Here is a 19,544-nt window from a genome sequence, read left to right as displayed (position 1 = left end):
GCATCTTCTCTGAGAAGCCCAAGATAATAATGGAGGAAAAGCGAAGAAGATAGAGAGAGTAAGCGAAGAAGGAAGGACCAAAGCGAAACTGAAACTTAGTCCTCAAGATATCTGTTGTCTTTTTCTCTCTCTTTCTGGCTACCCTCGTGGTCTTACCTGGGGTGTAGCCATTAAAGCTCTCCCGCCCACTCGCACGGGAAGCCTGTAGCTTGCCCTGGAGGAAAGTTGCAGAAAATCTCATCTTCTATCCTTTAAAAGCCCTGTCAATCACGTATTATCTTACCAGGGATATTACAAGGAATGCAGGTGATGAAGATGAAGAACACTACCAAGCAGCTTGTTGTCTCTGTCATTTTTTTGCCAGTTCTGTTATACATTCCATTGGGCGCATTTGCCATTTTAGACCCACTGGATTTCTTGGCTTTGCAATCTATTCGTAAATCTCTAGATGACATGCCTGGTTCGAGCTTCTTTTCTTCATGGGATTTCACCTCCGACCCCTGCAATTTCGCCGGAGTACTATGTGAAGCCGATAAGGTAATCGCTTTGAACTTGGGTGATCCCAGAGCTGGTTCTCCTGGTCTGATTGGCCGTATCGACCCTTCAATCGGCAAGTTGTCAGCTCTTGCAGAGCTCTCCATTGTTCCTGGCAGAGTAATGGGTTCTCTTCCGCCGACATTGTCTCAGTTGAAGAATCTTCGGTTCCTCGCCATAAGCAAGAACTTCATTTCAGGCGAAATACCCACTGGTCTCGCCGGACTCCGGGGTCTTCAAACCCTTGATCTTAGCTACAATCAACTCACCGGCGGTATTCCTCCTTCAATAGGCGAAATCCCTTCTCTGTCTAATTTAATTCTCTGCCACAATCACCTCACTGGTTCAGTCCCTTCCATCACTTCCCAAACCCTAACCCGTCTCGATCTCAAGCACAACAACCTCACCGGTGCCATCTTCCCTTCTTCGCTGCCACCGTCACTACAGTACCTCTCTCTTTCCGACAACAGGTTAAAAGGACCGGTAGACCATTTACTGGAACGACTCAACCGATTGAACTACCTCGATCTGAGCATGAACCGATTCACTGGCAGCATTCCAGGCACTATATTCACATTTCCGATCACGAACCTCCAATTGCAGAGAAATTTCTTCGCGGGACCGATTAAACCACTGGATCAGGTCACAATCACCGCCGTCGATCTGAGCTTCAATAGATTTAGCGGCGAGATATCACCATTGTTGTCGACGGTGGAGAATTTGTATCTGAACAATAACAGATTCACTGGGCAGGTACCCAGCAGCTTCGTGGACGGATTGTTGTCAGCAGGAATACAGATTTTGTACTTGCAGCATAATTACCTGACCGGAATCGAAATCAATCCGACGTCGGAGATTCCAATGAGCAGTTCTTTGTGTTTGCAGTATAACTGTATGGTGCCGCCGGTGCTGACCACTTGTCCTCTTAAGGCAGGGGATCAGAAGACGCGGCCGACGACTCAGTGTGCCGAGTGGAAGGGATGAGATGGGGATAGTGGGGATAGGTATGGGCACAAGTGGGAATCTGATTCTATTTTGTTGCTATTATTCTTTATTTTCTTTTTCTTTAATCTCATTTTTTGTTGGGTAAGCTCTAGTATAATAGGATTCATTTATTTGTATTAGACGATTAGTGGGGTTGTTAATTAAGTATATTATAGAAAGAGGAGAAACAAGGAAATAAGTGGCTGTGGCCTTAGCTTCTGTTGAATGTGTATATATATATTTACCCTTTTGAGGAAGACTATTGAATTGAAAATCTACTTCTCAATGTGACCTTGATGTGTTGTTGAAAAGAAATCATAGAAATTGAAATGATATCAATGCTTAGATGGATGGGTATTTTAGCAATTAAGCCTTATATAGTTTACAATTTTTTCTAAATTGCAAAAATTAGCCCCAAGCTGGATCAAAATTTACAAAAATGTGGTCGCTAAGGAACCCTAACCTCTAGATATTAATAATAACTTTCAATTTGTAATATTCTAAGCAAGGTTTAAAGTATCGGTATCGAGTATTGTATCGGTAAGTTGAATTTAAGAGACGTATCGTCCTGTATTGAGTATTGTATCACTCAGACTAATGTATTTTAGTGTAATTCAATAGAGAGACGTATCGAGATGTATCGTATCGGTTGGGTCAAATATGGATACGTATCGGCTAGTGTATGGTATCGTGGGATACTTTAAACCTTGATTCTGAGGCTTCCAGGATGATTTCGGGTAACCTAAGACGATGCCCACTACTAGATTCAGCTAAGAGGTCTTCTGTGAGGGAAGCCCATCATCTGTGAGGCTTTTTGCTCCTCTCTACAATACGTCCAACTATTGGGCTAGTAATGAATCCGTTGAGACATGACATAGTCATGCTTAAGAACTTTGGTGGGCTTCCAATTTTCCAAATCAGCCTCAGATTGTGTTTTCATATTTTGGGCTGGGCTTTTCCTTTGCCGTGTGCTTAGGTTAAGTTAGGTTAGGTTAGTGGGTATCACATATAGTTTTATGTCCATATGTAAGGCCCATATACAAATCCTTAATATCATATGACATCTCAACCGTGGGTTTAGTAAGACACGTGTTGCTCAGCCGTGTCACGCAAGTTCCAAAGCCAAAGAACTTTCGAACGTTGTGTCCGATTTGAATTTCAAAAAACAATGAGATACCTAATATTCAACTACCCTTTTATACATATATATTATCTCAGACCACCGAACGGCTTCATTTAACCATAAAACCCTAAGAAGGAAAAACCCTATCTTCTCTTCAGTCGCTTCATTCTTTTTTTCACCGTCGCTTCCCAATCGTCGCGAGAACATCGAAGACCTTCTCTCTTCCAATAATCAAAGATGACGAGGAAGAAAGCTTCCCAGCTGCAGGAGAAGCCTCACCAGACTGTTGTAGAAGATACCGCAGAAAAGCTCGCCAGCTTGAAATCTCTCAATGCTCTTCTCCTCAAAGAGACGGTCGAACGCAGACAACAAGTCGATGCACTTGTTCAATCCAAAGAGTCACTGGAATCCGAGATGTCTCGCACTTTGCTCGATAAACAGAGATTGGAGTCCGAGAAATTGTTCATAGAGGACAAAACCATCGCCGCGGACCTTGAACAGAAGCTGACACTAGCTTTTGTCTCTTCACAACTCGGCCAACAAGCTGAGAGCTTGAAGAAAGAAATAAGGAGAGCAAATCAAGAGACCACAACTCAGGCCAACATCTTTCAAGCTAAGCTGGAAGAGAAAATCATTGACAAGGAAAAAGCCCTAAGGGAGACAGAGTCGAAGATGGCAGAGCAGCAGAAAAAGATGAACGAGATGAAGGACGACTTTCACAGGTACAGGAACGAAACCGAGAAGGATCTCGATCTGAAACAACTGGAGGTGAATCGACTGAGGTCCACGGTGGTGGAGCTGCAGAAGAGCAATGCCGATGCTCGGAACGAGATTGTTCGGGTCCAAATGGAACGCGACGAAGTGGAACAAAAGATGGAGAAGAGGTACGGAAACCTGAAGAGAGAGATGGAAGCTGCTGTTCGAGAGAAGAATGAGATTGAGGCGGCGAAGTATGAGCAGCTTCGTCAGGTTGAATCCTTGAAGAAATTTGTTGAGGTCTTAACAGCCGACATCAGCTGTGAGAAGGAAGCGTCCGATCGCGTTCTTCGTGAGAAGAATCTGATTCAGCAAGACCTCGACAACCATATAGAGGAAGTCAAGAGTCTCAGGTCAACTCTTCTTCAACTGGAGAAAAGTAGATCATGCCTCCATGACGAGAACTATCAGTTACAGACAAAGCACAAATTACTTTCGGAAGACAGAGAAAAGATGGAAATAAGCCTTGCTGCTCTGGAAAGAGACAAGGCCTCTGCAGATAGAAACCTGATGCTGAGTTCACAACAAATAGAGGAACTTAAGAAGCAAGTCACGGAACTTGTGGCAGGTGAGAAGCTGATCCAATATGAGAGATCTCAGCAGGCAAAGACGATCATAGCGCTGCAAAATGAAGCAACGCAACTCAGTTCTACCATTTACAGTTTACAAAAGCAGGAAGAAGGTCTCCAGATGAAAATTTCCGAATTGGGAAGAAGTAAGGCTAATGCTGAAGAAAAGGAAGAGCAGCTTTTGATGGATTTCAATGCGGTAGTTAAAGAAAAGGAAGAGAGGGAAAGAATCTTTGAGATGTTGATAGCAGAAAAATCTTTAGACATACAGAGTCTTGAAGAGTACGTGCAGCGGTTAGAGGATGAAGGGAGAAAGATGCAGGAAATAGTCACTGAGAAGGCTGAGATAGAACAGGTGAAGTTTAAGCTGGAGGCCAAAATCTCTGACCAGCATGAAGAGATAGGAAAGCTAAGCGCCACTGTATCCACACTGCAAGACTCGTCTAGAGAACATGAAGAAAACGTCGTTCAACTCCAAGCTGAAGCCACCCAAACTAGAGATGCTCTTGATCGTATTGCTCTTGAGAGGGACGAAGCTCTAAAGGTAATTGATGCCGAGAAAAAGGTGCTCTCCAACTCGAGATTGAAACTTCTGGAATTGGAGAAGATTGTTAAGGAACTCAAAAAAGAAAATGCTCAATTATGTACAGAACGTGACGGTCTACTCAAAAAAAGCAAAGAAGAGGAGAGAAGCCTTCAATTGCTCACTGAGGCGAAGGACTCAGTGCAGAAGAACTTGTTGGAAGTTCAACAATGTCTTCAGGATATGGAAGTCAAAATGATATCCACAAACAACTTGTCTGACCGGACCTTATCCTTGTTAAAGGACACCGTAGCTGTTGTGCGTGGATCTGAACAAGAGGAGCATGGAAAGGCAGAATCAGCTATTGATGCAGAGAAAATTGAAGAGGAGATTCAACCAATTGCAGCAGAGTTGGAAGCAATCAAGAGAGCCTTCAAGAACAAAGAAGCCAAGTTGGAAGACTCGTCCAAACAAGTCCAGTCCCTGGAGAAATCTGTGGTGGAGGCAAAGAAGAGGAGCTTCTGGGCGTGGCTGTCCTCTGCGACAACAATTTTTGCTGCAGCGTTTGTGGCATATGTCTCCAGGGACACCAAGTGATCAGTATTTTCTGATCTCTCCGTAGTTTTCTCTATAGTTTCTTCCTCTGAATAACGGATAGTTGGGGTTCATAGGTTTTTGAACTAGGATGAACATCTACTGATCTGGAAATTAGAAGCATAGATTTTAACGTGGGGTTTGTAGGCCTTTCGTAGGTAACTGGTTCATGTTGCCATTGAAACTTCATTCTGAAGTGAGCAGCAATCTTTGCGCAATTCTTCATGTAATTTTGGCACATCAATCTACATCAAAAAAGTTCAAAGCATGAGACTGCTTTTCTTGTTTACCCCCACAGAAAACCATATTTACTCGATTAAGTTGTGTTATATTAAACACCATTTATGTTAAAAGAAACACCAAGAGACATTTTGACCAAAAACAACTCCAAGAGACGCACCAACAAGATATGTTACATTCACACATATCTTTCACGGCAGAAGAAAAAAATACTCATCATGCATGAAAGAAGATTACAACACCCAAAACGGCCTTACAGAATACTCAAAATCCTCATCCAAACTCCATCACAAATCTCTAAAAGCTGATCCTTTGGTCCACCATCAAAATTTTTAGGAGAGGACCAAAATCGGATACAAGAACTTAAAATCACATACCACAAGTTCAATTTGTTATCTTGAAAGGGAAAGAAGAATAAAAAAAGGATATTAGGGATTATCCGATAGGACACCACCACATTGCATACAAACACGGCACAAGCACACACAGACAAAAAAGGACACAAAGCATTAGCATATGCTTCCACAAAAACAGAAAGGGCCACTACAATGAGGAAAAGATAAGAAACACTGGGTGATGAAGCTGCAATTTTCTATACATGACAGACATATGCTTCCACAAAAACAGAAAGGGCCACTACAATGAGGAAAAGATAAGAAACACTGGGTGATGAAGCTGCAATTTTCTATACATGACAGATTTAGAACCATATATAGGTGTTTCCCTTCCTGGTTATTAAAGAACTTACAGCAGCGCTTCAAATAATAAATACTTGCAAAGAATATTCCATAAACAACTTTTATATGTAACACCATCAGCTTTTCAGTCTTCAAAACATATTTCTCCTTCGGTTTCTCCTTGGTACCAGAGGAGCTGGTTCTTCCCCTCTTCGAGCAAATTCCCATCTGGCTAAGGTTCCATCCCAAGAAGAGGTCACAAGCGTTGGTTCGGAAGGGTGCCAACTACAATCTCTTACAGTAGAGTCATGGTATGCGAGTCTACCAACTTGGGCCCCACTCACCTGGGAAAAAGAGTAAAAATGTTATTGGATTAAGATACAAGGGATGCTACTCTAGTAATGACTATATACGTCTACATGATCCAGGAATTCCTGTGTGGTGTTAACCTCATGAATAGAGGGCAGGTTGGGAATAAGATCCATTTCTATGTGATGTCTATGACTCCCTCTATTATTCCACATAGACTGTCCATTAAAAAGGCATACATTTAGAGAGAACACTAGTTCTAATGATTTGCTATTAATACTCCAACTTCCCCCACCTGGTTCCAGTTTGTCCTCAATTTTACATCCCTATCTTTAAGTCCTCATTTTTTAGATAATTAGTTACAGTGGGGGAACAACAAATTTCACACATTGATTCTTAACAGATATCTTGGGGCAGCTTGAAAACCCAAGGTGGATATTTTCAAGAAGCACATGGAACATTTATCTTCGTGGAAGTACATAAACCATGACCCCCTATAGAGAAACTTATTTTTCTTCAAATTGTCGGAAGATGTAGATGGTGCATTGGAGTGATCATCTAGGGGCATGCAATATTTTAACATCACATCCTCAGGGAAACCCTGCTGAGGTGTTGCATAAACTCCAAAGTTCAGAAGGAGAGAACATACCAAATCATAAATATAAACGCAATTATCATTAGAGCCTGTATATATGTACTTTTGACCAGTGCTGCAAAATGAAATTAACTTCAGATCAGTGAAATTTCGGAATCCAATTCATTTACTTGAAAATAAAATTTCCGGGCAAACACAATCTACAGTTATGAGAGACCAATTTTATGAAATATAATAATAGACCAAGAGAGAGAAGAATAGAGGTGGGGAAGGATAATTGCCGTTGTCCATGTTCATTACCTTCTAAACTTCAAATTATGACTCGGCTCATTAATTAGACTGGCAATCCAAAATACACCACCCACATATCCACACTAGGGAAATTCACACGATCTCTTAAACTGACTTTAAATGACATCCAAGCTGAGGTTAGAAGATCACCTGTAAGCTGGGGAGAAATAACACCGAATGAGAGTGCGCAAGACTGAATGGCCTCTGTATGTAGCCAGTGATCGATCACATGGATGTCTCCGGTATCTTGCCTCATCGGGGTACTCCATCCATCTGTAGTCCCATTCAGAACTCCTGTATCTTTCATTGCTGTTGAGGATTTTTTTTTGGGGTGGGGTGGGGTGGGGAGGTGGGGGAAGGGGAGAAAAAAGAAGAGAAACATCATCACATCAATATTTACCTCTTGAATCTTTTTATAAGGTAATCAATGCATTTAAATATTTAGAAACCCTAACACAGCCTTCTCACGGACTCCTGGTTACAAATTCAGAAGCAGAAGTAACCAAGGTAGAGTTCACATGCTTGGAAAAGATTAGGCAGCTTGGGTTCTTGACATCATACATTTAAAATTTGAACATACAGATATGCAGCCCCCATAGACCATCAAATGGATAAATTTCTGTGCACAAACAATCATCCAGGCAGAACTACGACTGCAGATTCACTCTTCTGTGTTAAAAAAAAATTCATTCAGCCTCACATGCATGAATGCAGCATGAGTATCCAACTTATGTCCAGGGTAAATAATGTGACAACAAGGTTGTACTTATGACACTCCCCAGACCATATAATGGCGATGACACTCCCTAGATCATATAATGGCGGAAGCCTTGCGCATTGGGTACAACCCCCCCCCCCCTTCAATTTCTATTTCTTTTTTAAGCTGGAAATGTAGTTTATGGATTCCATCTTGCACAGGGAGACATCTGAAGAATTTCATTGTCAAAGACTCATCATAGGCAGCATGCTTCAGACGTGACAAATCACTAAAACTTTGAAGAAAAGAAATTTCATCAACAAATCTGCAAGGCCTACTCTGCTTCCGCTATCCAAATAGAATGTCACAACTTCACCAGAATATCAATGCCCGTCCAATGGTTGGGAAAGCCAGGTAGCAAGGGTTCATTGAATATGCCCTCAAGATAATAAAACTCCATTTTGAGGGTGATAAAATGATGGTCTGTCCATCCTGAGGCAAATATCCCATCAAAATTAGTTCTTAGCGCTACCGGGAATGTGGCATCTTCATGACACTGCCTCATTCAGACTCTCAACAATTAGGAAGTTCTGCACCCCGGTTATTCATTAATATAATATTAGATACCAAGGATCCAATTATGGAAAGTAAACATACCTTGTAGTATCTGAGGACATTTTCCGGATATCCCAGAGTTTGATGGTCTGATCTTTACCATTTGAAATAAGATAGCGGCCATCTCCTCGGCTGTCAATAAATGTAATGCCTTCTAGATGTCCAGTCAGGACCCCGGCTGGTTTTTCTCTAGCACTAAAGCACCGTCGGTCCCACACCTGAATAAACATACTAAAATCAATCTATAATTTCAGGAATACAAAACCAGAGCTCCAGAATAATTGCCTACTCCTGGGTTTAAATAACATCGGTTAGTAACTATATTTGCAAATAAATGCTTCTACTACATTACTGTTCCAAAGAAAATTGAAAACAAAGCCATAAAGACAGTTCTCAAAGGCAATAGAGATGCTGAATCTGGATTTGAACTACAGGAATCAGAATAATCTTTATTGTAAACATGATGACAGCTTTTTTGGGGGAAAGAAGACTATTTCAACCACATTAAAATATCTATTCAAAAAGAATCTCAATAAAACAAGGAGGAATATAAAGTACCCTGAGACAAAGAACTTGAAAATAGGAATGCAACCATGAGAAACTGGACCTTCAATTTGAACCACGTTGGACCATTATGTCAATTCAAAACTCATTTTTCCAAACCCAGCTGGACCTGAATAGCACCCTTGTAATGATATTAGTGGATAGTCAGGGTGACATATGAGTTCTTAAGGTAATAATTTAAGGGGGAAACTTATCACCACAATGGAAACAAATGCATTTTAACCATGACTCACATTCTACCACTAGGAAGGTGACGTGGCAGACCCAACTACTGCATATCTAGGGGATAGTTAGGATTTATTCGCATGTCAATTTTCAGCCTTGAATACAATCATTTTTCCGTCCATGCAACGGTGTACCTACCATGTATATCCATCCACCACCTTATAGTTTTGTACACCCTTTTTAAGCATATGAGTGTTCAATGCTTTCTCTTGATATCCACAAACTTGTTGTCTGACCAGACCTTATCCTTGTTAAAGGACACTGAAGCTATTGTGCATCGACCTGCAGAAGAGAAGGATGGGAAGGCAGAAGCAGGTACTGATGCAGAGAAAATTGAAGTGGAAATGCAGCAAAGCGAGGAGCAATCAAGAGAGCTTTTCAAACAAATAAGCAAAGTTAAAGACTCTCCCCGACAACTCGGACTCTTAATGGATCTGTAATGGAGGCAAAGAAGAGGAGCTACTGGGCATTGCTATCCTCTGCAACAACCATATTTCTTTCCCCTAAATTTTTGAGGGTGCAACTTCAACTATAATTTTGGCAGCAGTGTTCTAACATATGCCAAAAAAGGATTCATGCCTATCTGAGTTGCCACATGATGGTAAAGATACATGGTTAAATTAAAATCAAATGTCATAAAACGCAGTGACAAGAAGTTCACCCCTAAAAATGTGTGTGAATTAGTTCCTTAAGCTTCAGCCCCAAAAAAAATGATTTTTAAATTTGGGAACAGGTTTTTTTTCTGTTTCCCAGAGAAAATTTTCCGAGAGGGAGAAAGAGATTCTGAATACAGTTGAGAGTTATCAAACAGGTATTGTCAAAAGAACCATTTTCTGCTTCATAAATCAGGAAACAGTTTTTGTTACCAAATGATGGCTAATAATTTTGAGCTATTGGCAAATTGGAATCAAACCACTTAATCCTTACAAAAGCTCAGATAAACAGGAACAGAGAGACAAGGTTCCCTGACTCAAATCCCTGAAAGCCTATGGTTATTGTTTTGTCTCTAAGTTCCCAAAAGGACCTCTTTCTATGATATATAGATGGGCCAAGGGTCATCCAACCACTACACCACTACCACCAAAGAATCTCCAAGCTCAGCAACATCCATAAGGATTCTCCCAGTCCCAGCCAAAACCTCCAACAATCCCTCTATCAGTGCCCCAAAAGAAAAGCATAAAGAAGAATAAAATTGAAAAGGAAAGACAAAAGAGATATATTTCAGTTGCAACTTTACTTTGTAGGACTCCTAAACATGCTGCATTATCCCAGAGCATCTATATCTAAAAAAGTATCCTTTAAAGAGAGAATATTAAGATATGGAATAGATTCCTACGCTGACAAGTAATTCCATCACAACAGAAAATAGTTATTGCTGGAGGGTCTTACCTTGCAAAGGTTATCATCGCTCCCAGAATATATCAGATTACCACTTTCATCAGCAAAGCATACTGTATTAACATCAGACTGGAAAGGTAAAAGAAAAATTAAAAATCAGTACCATACTATGCAAACATTCATTTTCAATGGAACAAAAGTATGCATTTAACAGGTTTACCTTTGGAGAACCACAACTGATAACATAATTTTTCAGCTCCCCCCCCCCCCCCTTATCTTAACATATAAAAAAAAGAAATAAAACGATGAAAGCAAGAAAGGATATGAACTGGTTTCAGCACCAAGGCTTGTGGGAGGATTCACCACCTACGATTTCCTGATGAATCACCACAGTACCGAATATCTCAAAAAGACAGTTCGGTAACTGAATAGCCAACACCAACAGCAGTGTCTCCCTTCCCATGCATTCATAATATTGACAGTCGGTAATATAGTCGCTTAGGCTCTGTTTGGTGAGTTAAATAAAATCAAATAAAATAAAAGGTGTTTTTGGTGTCTTTCAGTGTCTTTGGAAAAGACATAGGCCAAATTATGTACGGGTGTTCTGGTTAATTTTTTTTCCTCCCCTTTTTTGGCATGAACCAAGCTGCCTAGCCCACTTTTGAGCTTTATTATAGAAACTCCAACTTTTTGCTTCTTCAACAAAAAGCATTTCTTAAAACATGCAGTGGCACAAGAGAAATACACTTAATTCACAAGGGCAAAAGAGGTATTTGCATATGAAACATAACATAACTCTAAAAATGCTTTATGTTTCGTTTGTTGTTATAGAAATGTTTTTTCCCTAGTGTTACCAAATATACTCCTGGGCCCAGATACGTGCAAAAATACATGAAATAGAAAATCTGTGCCCGACCTAGAAACGTGAAAGAACCAAAAAACAGAACCTTAAACGCAGAAGAAATGAAACAAAAAAGGTAACTGCTAAACAAAGAGTTACGAAGCACAAGACCCATTACAGAAAATTGGACACTGAGGTAGCAGTAGATCTAAGTTTGGATTTTAAAAAATACAAATTTATGATAACAAAAAATTATGTACCGCATGCGCCACAATCCGAAGGCTAACTTTATTTGCTACGAGGTCATAAACATAGATAGATTCATCACTACTTCCAGCAACAAGTTCCCGCCCATCCGTTGAAAATTTGACAGAGAAGATCCCGATGGAATATTCACCATCATCACCCACAGAAAAATCCAACCCATCATGTATCTCCTGCACATAACAAAGGACTCCAATTGTGAGGCAAACTAGTGATGAAATTAGAGTAACTCCATAGGAAGTCGTTATAACATTTGCAGGCTAACCATTCTGTGTTTTACATTATGAAGACAAGAACAAGTTAATTTAAATTTGAACCCTTATGGGAATAAATCTCAGTAGTTGGTAGGCCATAATATAGTACAGATGGTGCACATTTGGATCAGAAAGACCCACCACCATATATCTCTAACCTACTACAAACCCTGGAGTAAGGAGTGTACTTTTCAGAGGAAACCGACACATACAATAGAAGAGTACCTGCTAAGAGGAACCTAACCATACCATGCTACACAATTTTTTGCATGGACATTTTAGTACTGGTGGAAAATGAGCTGAAATGGAAAATCAGTATCAGGATCAAAAGGACATCTGATTTTCCAGTTAAAGGGGATTAAAAAACTCGAAAGTTAAAATGTCAAACATGAACATTTATGGCATTATCCAAACAGTCCACCTCATGACTACATTTATTCATTCAACATTAAAAGCTATTCTCTTAGGAACCCCCCCCCCCCGGCGGAAAACCATTATCATACCTACTGATTTTGAAGATCATGAAAAGAAGGTAAAACTAAAACAAGGGACATCAATAAAAGAAATAAAAGTCATGCCCAAGCTACAACTCTCGTGTCACTAATAGAAGCACCTATTAAGTACTCAGACTTCCTACTGAACTGAGGAACTACAATTATTTCAGATACATACAGTAACATTAGCCACTGACTTTGTTGTAGCTGATTCAACATTCACAATATGGACAAACTGTGACATACTAGCATAAACCTGCATTAAAATATATAAGATTGGTGAGAATGTTACCGAAAATTGGATACAGTTCAAATTAACAAGCTCAAATAATCTAATATGGTTACCAAGGGAAATAAAATAACACAATGATATGTTCAAGTAGTGCACAACACTAGAAAAAGTTAAATTCAAATGTCTTCTGGAACTTAAGAATAGGGATGTCAAATTAATGCATGTTGCAACATTATATGTTGTAAGTGCTAACTGTTAAGCTCTAGCAGCAGCAAGTGCCTGTTCAAGTTGTCTGTGATCAACAATTAAAGAATTGGACATAGTCATTTAACTGGAAAACACAAGCACCATTAGAAAGTATAAAAGCATCAAGGGATGAGATCAAGGACCAAATCTTGTGTTTGAAGCCCCTGTGGGATATTTTCTCACACTTTTCTATGGGATCCTAATGCAGTTAAGTCACCTAAGAAGTCACTTATTTTAATAAAAATAAGCTCTGCATTGAATTATATGTGCATTGGGCCTTTGTTCCCATGTGTCTTCATTGTAATAGGCCACCTTAATAGGTCTAGAATACCGCTAGAGGCTACACATACATGATCTAGCCCCCTCCATCTGTCCCCCAACCCAAACCTTTCCTCACCCATCATTCTATCCAAGCCAACACATCCTACATTTTTTGCTTTGACAACCCATAATGCCATAATGGACTACCTCTCACCTCTCCTTTGCCTTCCAATTCACTCGTCCCATTTGCATCCTTGCCCTTTCCTGTAGTTGGCTTAGATCTAGGCACCCTCAACCCCTGAACATTGAGTGTTGCTGGTTTGGTTCTACTTTTGGAGATTCCTCGATCACCAACACTATAAGGAAGCTTTTCCTTGGGGTCTGTATCTCACAAATTTCAATGAAGCGCAACTTCTGTAGATGGACTCCCAAATCTCAGACCTCTAACCAGATTTAGAGAGCCATTTGTAATGATGCTAGCTCTAGCATTTCCATTTTTCCCTATTAAGGCCATTTTAGAAACCCCAAGGAACAGGCATATTGTTGTTACCTAGGTTGATAGCTCCTTGTTAACTTCTGCTAAGCATTCTTAGTCTGGCCTCTCCCTTCCCCTCTCTTCCCACCTTGGGGTCTTTCTTTCTCTTCAGGGTGTTTATAATACATTTTGTTGATTCAATCAACACCCAAAAAATTTAGGGAATCAATACCCAAAAAAATCAAGCAACCCTTTGATTATGTTTATAATATATTTGTTAACTCACCCCAAAAAAATAATACACAGCAGATATATCAACGTATTTATTTGCATTAAGAATCAACACTTAGCTTACAAGATAACGTTGATCTGGAGAGAGAGATGTGTCGGTAACTGTCCATCTCAGACTTCTAGCGTGAATGTCTTTCTGAACTTTCCAACCTTTATCCACATTGTATACTCTGATGTGGCTCCCCTATTCCAAAAAGGAAAAAGTAATTAACTGCACCTTATTACGAAAAACCACACAAACAAAATTGTATGCTTTAATTTATTCTTTCTCCCAAATAAGTACAATATAGAAGCAAATGATGAAATACCTGAAATCCAGCAACAAAAAGGGAACCATCAGCAGAGAACTGGGAGACATAAGCTCGGCTTCTCATGGCATCCACCCGGGTTGGAGGACTATTGACAGGTAAATATCTACCAAGAACATGACAACAATCTGATTGGGAGAACCTCCCCCTCCCTGTATAGTTGGCCTCTCGACCAAATATCATCTTCACCGTAGAAACGGTCGATTCCCGCTTCCCAGGTGACACCCGACTCAAAAGGTCACTTGGTCCCGATCTAAGTTTGGTGAGCTGAGAAATTTCATGATCAAGGTGAGCCAAAGGTTCATTGGGTCTCTGGTTTTGACTGACAGAAGCACTCTCGCTGGTCTGCTCACTATCGCAGAGGTCAGAATCGATCTCGAGTCTACTCATTGCATAACCCATTTCATCGTCTTCAACCTCAAAGATTGGCATAAACATAATTTAGAACCATCGATGACCAATCACACCAAGCAAACCTTGAACTCATTCCCAACCGAACTTCCCATTCATATTGACTTTTACCAAAACCGAAATAACTTCTCCAAACTCTGCATGATCATGCTGTGAAAATTTACAGAAAAAGACGAGACAGGATTCAACCAATTGGAGTGGAATTCGTGTTCCACTACAAGACTGTAAGCACGCAAGGAATTGCCAAAAACAATTGCGAGAAACACAAGAAGAAAAAAAAAAAGATAAAAAAACGAAAATAGAGGACCGTACCAATCATCGAAATGTAACCGACAACTAACTCTACTACGCAAAGCAAATCAGAAGTAATCAGATCTTTGACACTAAGGAAAAAGAAGATACAAAAGTTGAGAGAAGTATTGAAATCTCACCTCTAATCACTGAACCTCAGATATTCAGATTCCAGACGATCGAATCTTCTACTGAGAATCTGAATCAGGCAAAGCAGATTCAGAAACTCTCTCTCTGTCCGTCTCTGTCTCTGTCTCGCTCTGCTTTGGGATTTTGTACAGGAAAACCAAAGAGAAGTTAAAACTTAATCTTCTGGTTCAGTCGACCTGTGTGATTCTGTATCACAAACCCCTCTCTCTTTCACTTTCTCTGTTTTCTTTAAATATCTTCAGGTTCAGGTAAACGAGGGCCTTTTATGTCGACACATCTCGTGTACGATTTCTAAACAGGCAAGGCAAATCGACAACTGAATATAGCGCGCATCGGCCTAACCGTATATGTGTGGGGTCGTGCTTCGATACGGACTTTATCCAAAGGTTGAGGAAAAATTTTTATTTTTATTTAATCTTAACCTTTGAATATAACTGTTGACACGTGTCTTTCATCTAAAAAAATTATATTAAAAAATCAATATGTGTGTGGGTGGGGGAGTGCGCGAGGTGGGAACTTTTCCTTTCTTCTAACCCTGTGACGTGGAAAATATAGAAGCCACATATGAGGGAGTGTTGATCCTCTGCTGCGCTACCATCTGTGTGATCGTATCATATTAGGAACAGAAATAGATCCAACGGTTCTAACCGATTTAAGTGCGTAACCGTTCGATGTGCATCTATACTTGGATGTTGCAGTCTCAACGATCTATAATAGGGAAGGCGTTAATGGTTATCTTAGGAGAGATTTTATATGTGTTTTTTTTTTCTTGTGTTTTGAAAAAACAAAATCTGAAGAGTTTTTTCAACTCATTTTATATTTTCTTCTATTTTTTTTTTCTTTGGTACGTGAAAAGAGATTTTATATAGATAGCAACAAGGTGTTAGATCTATGAGAGATTTCTAACCAAAGATTTTGTTCTTTTTTATTTTATTATTATTATTATTATTTTTTTTTGTCTTTTAGATATTATATATAAATTTTTCTAATGATGATCATTTATCTTAGTAAGTCAATAAGGATTTTGGCATTGAACTACATGTACCACATCATAATGGGGTCAATTGATGATATTAATTTCATTTTACAAACATACTTTCGGAAAAAGTATGCATGAGGAGCACCGTTTGATGATCACATAATAATATGTCAAATTCAACTCAATTTTGTAAAATATTTAAAAATAAAATCAAGAATACATAAAATATGTCAAAAGCATAACTATGGAAGTATCATCCAAGCACTCTTACGCAGAAATGATCAGGAATCAAAATAATTTCAGATTTACAATAATTTTAGTAAATAAAAAATAAATGCTAAAATGTGTAGTATATGTTGGTACTTCTTTTGTTTTCTCTCTCATTTTATCTTATGAAATAACATGCATGCCTAGTCTCTCTTTCTTTGCTAATCTCTATTTATGATTAATTAAATGTCATTTAGATTAAATTAGTCTGCTTATGGCAATCTCAGAAATCAAGAACCAAAAATCAAGATTTTAGTTTACTTCGTCGAAAGTTAAAAAGAGTGATCTTTTATTTTAATTTCATAAGGGGCAGATCTGAGTTTCAAACAAATTTTCAAGTGCAAAATTTGCTCTCTTAGATTGTAAAGAAAACATGCTTGAAATAAACTTACAAAAAATCGCTAATGATGGGTTAGTAAAGCGGTTAAAGGCCCAAATCTCCCTAAAGGAGATCTTGGGTATCCATTCGGCAACATTAATTATATAAAAAAGCTCCCTTGAGAATGTAATCGTAGTACGCGTAAGCTGGCTCGGATGAACCTCATCAAAAAAAAAAAAAAAAAAAAAAAAAAAAAATCCAATCCCTAAATCACTTCCAGTTGGGAGAAATAAAATCTCCTAGTTGTCAAAGTTTATTGAAAACTTGTTTAATTAAAAGAAATAATGGAGACTTAAAGCTTAACTTTTTTTTTAATTTTTTTGGGAAGAACCTTTATTTTCTTTACTCTTACTTACAAGTCCCAATTAATGGAACAAATTAGGCTTCACATTGATTAGCCTCATTCTTATACTTCATAAGACAAAATGTAATATATATAAGTCAGACAAGCAACCATATTTTTCTTCATTGCCAATTTGGACGATCAACATGTTTTATTAGTCCACCCCCACTTTCGAACAAGATCAACGGCAAAACGTCAATTTACGCCCCCCGCTAAGCAATGTTTTGACTTTCAAATTTAACCTATGCAAGCATTAGCCTTGGGACATGACGGCTATCAAACCGTTTGGGAGTAAACTTTGTACTAGTAGACTACCACCTCCAATGGTTCTCATATCTAGAATTTAGAATTCAAAAATAAAAAATGTGTTAGATTCACTAATTCAAATCCTCTCTATCCAAGCAGACCATCCCATTATCCCCCACCTTCTGGGTTGGGTTGACACATGACTTGCCCGAGGTACATGGATAGCCCAACCCAATGGGTAAGGGGATTAGGGGATGGCCTGGAGAGGACCTGAACTCTAGATTCACTAGGTCATCAAAGCCATTAAAGAAGGTATTATTTCAAATGACGTTGTCTCTTATATTAAGGACATTTTGTTATTTTCATTTTCTTTTCTTATATTTCTTGGCATTTTTTCTTTAGTAGTTTGATATTGGAGGCCCATAGACCTAGGGGAGGAGAGAGGAGGAGAGGTTTGGAAGAATGGAGGTTCAAATTAGAGATGTTTTTGGTCTTGGCTCCTCTATATAAAAAATTATCACCACTAGGTCCACTATCATGCGAGAAGCACGAACAAATGAGTGAAATCATCATGAATTATAACAAAATTTTATTTCTAGGTAAAAGGGTTTTTTTTTCTTGATTTATTTATATGGGGATTGTTAGAGACTAGTATTATACTATGTATTTGTTGTGTATTTTTCACATATACTATATCGTATATTATACTTTATACCTATGATATATATATGTGTTCTACTCTCTCTGAGGGTAACACAAGTCATTCTAATTTCATCATCTAACAGGGATGGAGAATTATGTATACCCTAGGCGGGAGTCGAACCCACAACATCTTTATTAAAAGGTGTTGGTCATCACCAATCAAGCAGCCGTGTGATTGTCCTACTTTATTGAGATAAATCGGTCCCTGTGGATCGCCATTTCGGTTGTTTTGAGTTTTGAGTTTTGAGATTCCGACACAATTAAATCTCGATCCAAAGTTTGGACCTTAACACTGGTTATGGCGTCTTCTTGGCATAGGTAGAATTGCAAAGAAAGGAGAGCTTCTAATCCATTAATTTAGGGTCATAGACATGGATGATATTGGGTTTTTTTGGTTCCCAACACGTGGAGTGGCCATTGATTTTGGTTGTTGCAGCTCGCTGGAGTCGCTCTCCTCCTCCCCAACCCTCCCTCTGTTCGCATTTCACAGTTCGCAAAGCCTAACTTTTGATTCAGAAAAACTCGGAACCCTAAAGAAGTTCAGTTTAGTTAGGTGACGATGAAATGAGCTTGTAATGTTTCCTAGGCCACAACGGTGAAACTACTTTTGCAGGTACGCTCTGTAGAAGCCAAATCTCCATCTTTATTTCCTCCACTATCTAACATTTGGGGAGCTCTAGCTGCAATTTCATCAAAGGAATCATTGATCCAACGACTAGTTACTGCTACGATGGCATACCGAAGTCGTTCGCTTTACTCACAAAGAAGAAGCGCTCTTCACATCACATAGCTGAAATTGGCGAATCAATTGGTTTCTCATATGGGAGACTTCAACAAGATCTCCTCAATCTTGGAATCCGGAGCTTCTTCCTTAATTCAACACTACAACAATGGATATGCGTTGATTGAGCTATTGGGTTCCTGGCCTCGGTTATCCGTAGAGGTACCATTCTCCTCATTCTAGGGTTGTTAGGTTTTTTTATTAAAAATCTATATTAAGTTTCAAAATTAGTTTTTGCATTTCTTTTATTTAATTATTTTGTTAGTGTGTGAGGCACCATGAGGTAAGGGTGGTAATGAGGCACCCTGAGTAAAGGAGGCCCTTCATGACTTTGGTTATGAGGCTCTTCATGATATTGGTCATGGGTCTTAATGGTCTTGATCATGGTGGTGTGGTGGGGTTACTTGAAGGGTGGAATTTACTTCAATTCTAACTCTTGACCATCAATTCTCATTTCAACTTCATGACCATTCATGGCCATTACCATGAGTGGAGGTTAAGGTCTTTGAATGAGTTAAATCTTATTCATTTCAAAAAAGTGAATATGAGAGTTACTTCCCCAAGTAGTGGGGAGGTTAGGTCAATGGGGTTTATTCACATTAATGGAGGAGGGACAAGCCATTGATTCTCCATTAGTGGAGAATTGATTCTCCCCTTGTGAGGAGGTGTGGTTTGGGCCTATACAAACCCAACCC

General features: G+C 39.2%; 3 protein-coding genes across 6 annotated transcripts; 2 read left to right on the top strand and 1 right to left on the bottom strand.

Moving 5' to 3' along the window:
• On the top strand, positions 1-1,885 carry LOC149010518 (RNI-like superfamily protein). The gene has a single exon (XM_089162932.1). It carries the CDS (start codon positions 301-303, stop codon positions 1,516-1,518), a length of 1,218 nt encoding a protein of 405 aa, XP_089019058.1. The 5' UTR covers positions 1-300; the 3' UTR covers positions 1,519-1,885.
• An 885-nt stretch (positions 1,886-2,770) lies between these two features.
• Positions 2,771-5,369, top strand: LOC149010517 (uncharacterized). Its single transcript, XM_089160872.1, has one exon. The coding sequence runs from the start codon at positions 2,879-2,881 to the stop codon at positions 5,084-5,086; it is 2,208 nt and encodes a 735-aa protein (XP_089016998.1). The 5' UTR covers positions 2,771-2,878; the 3' UTR covers positions 5,087-5,369.
• LOC149010516 (transducin family protein / WD-40 repeat family protein) lies at positions 5,356-15,448 on the bottom strand. 4 transcript variants are annotated; one of them, XM_089160873.1, is made up of 10 exons: positions 15,143-15,448; positions 14,301-14,861; positions 14,057-14,176; positions 12,666-12,743; positions 11,736-11,912; positions 10,686-10,763; positions 8,550-8,725; positions 7,346-7,504; positions 6,959-7,019; positions 5,356-6,344 (listed from the first exon to the last, which is right to left on the bottom strand). In XM_089160873.1, the coding sequence occupies exons 2-10, from the start codon at positions 14,736-14,738 to the stop codon at positions 6,153-6,155; spliced, it is 1,479 nt and encodes a 492-aa protein (XP_089016999.1). In that variant the 5' UTR covers positions 14,739-14,861; positions 15,143-15,448; the 3' UTR covers positions 5,356-6,152. The 4 variants fall into 4 exon arrangements, with proteins under 4 accessions (XP_089016999.1, XP_089017001.1, XP_089017002.1 ...); XM_089160875.1 differs by having other exon boundaries at positions 14,301-14,848; XM_089160876.1 differs by having other exon boundaries at positions 14,301-14,717.
• Between the last annotated feature and the right edge of the window lie 4,096 nt (positions 15,449-19,544).

Source organism: Hakea prostrata, chromosome 7 (genome assembly GCF_041222555.1).
Source record: "Hakea prostrata isolate BN-2017 chromosome 7, UWA_Hpros_2, whole genome shotgun sequence".
Classification (NCBI taxonomy): domain Eukaryota; kingdom Viridiplantae; phylum Streptophyta; class Magnoliopsida; order Proteales; family Proteaceae; genus Hakea; species Hakea prostrata.
This window is presented reverse-complemented; position numbering and strand designations above follow the sequence as displayed.

Bases quoted from the DNA above. Each gene is read 5' to 3' on its own strand.
- LOC149010518 (XM_089162932.1), top strand. From the start codon at position 301: ATGCAGGTGATGAAGATGAAGAACACTACCAAGCAGCTTGTTGTCTCT.
- LOC149010517 (XM_089160872.1), top strand. From the start codon at position 2,879: ATGACGAGGAAGAAAGCTTCCCAGCTGCAGGAGAAGCCTCACCAGACT.
- LOC149010516 (XM_089160873.1), bottom strand. From the start codon at position 14,738: ATGTTTATGCCAATCTTTGAGGTTGAAGACGATGAAATGGGTTATGCA. The intron at 12,744-14,056 runs GTAAGCTAAGTG...ATTTTAATGCAG, and splicing joins CTCCAGATCAACGTTATCTT to GTTTATGCTAGTATGTCACA. The intron at 11,913-12,665 runs GTATGTATCTGA...TGTTATGTGCAG, and splicing joins AGTCAGTGGCTAATGTTACT to GAGATACATGATGGGTTGGA.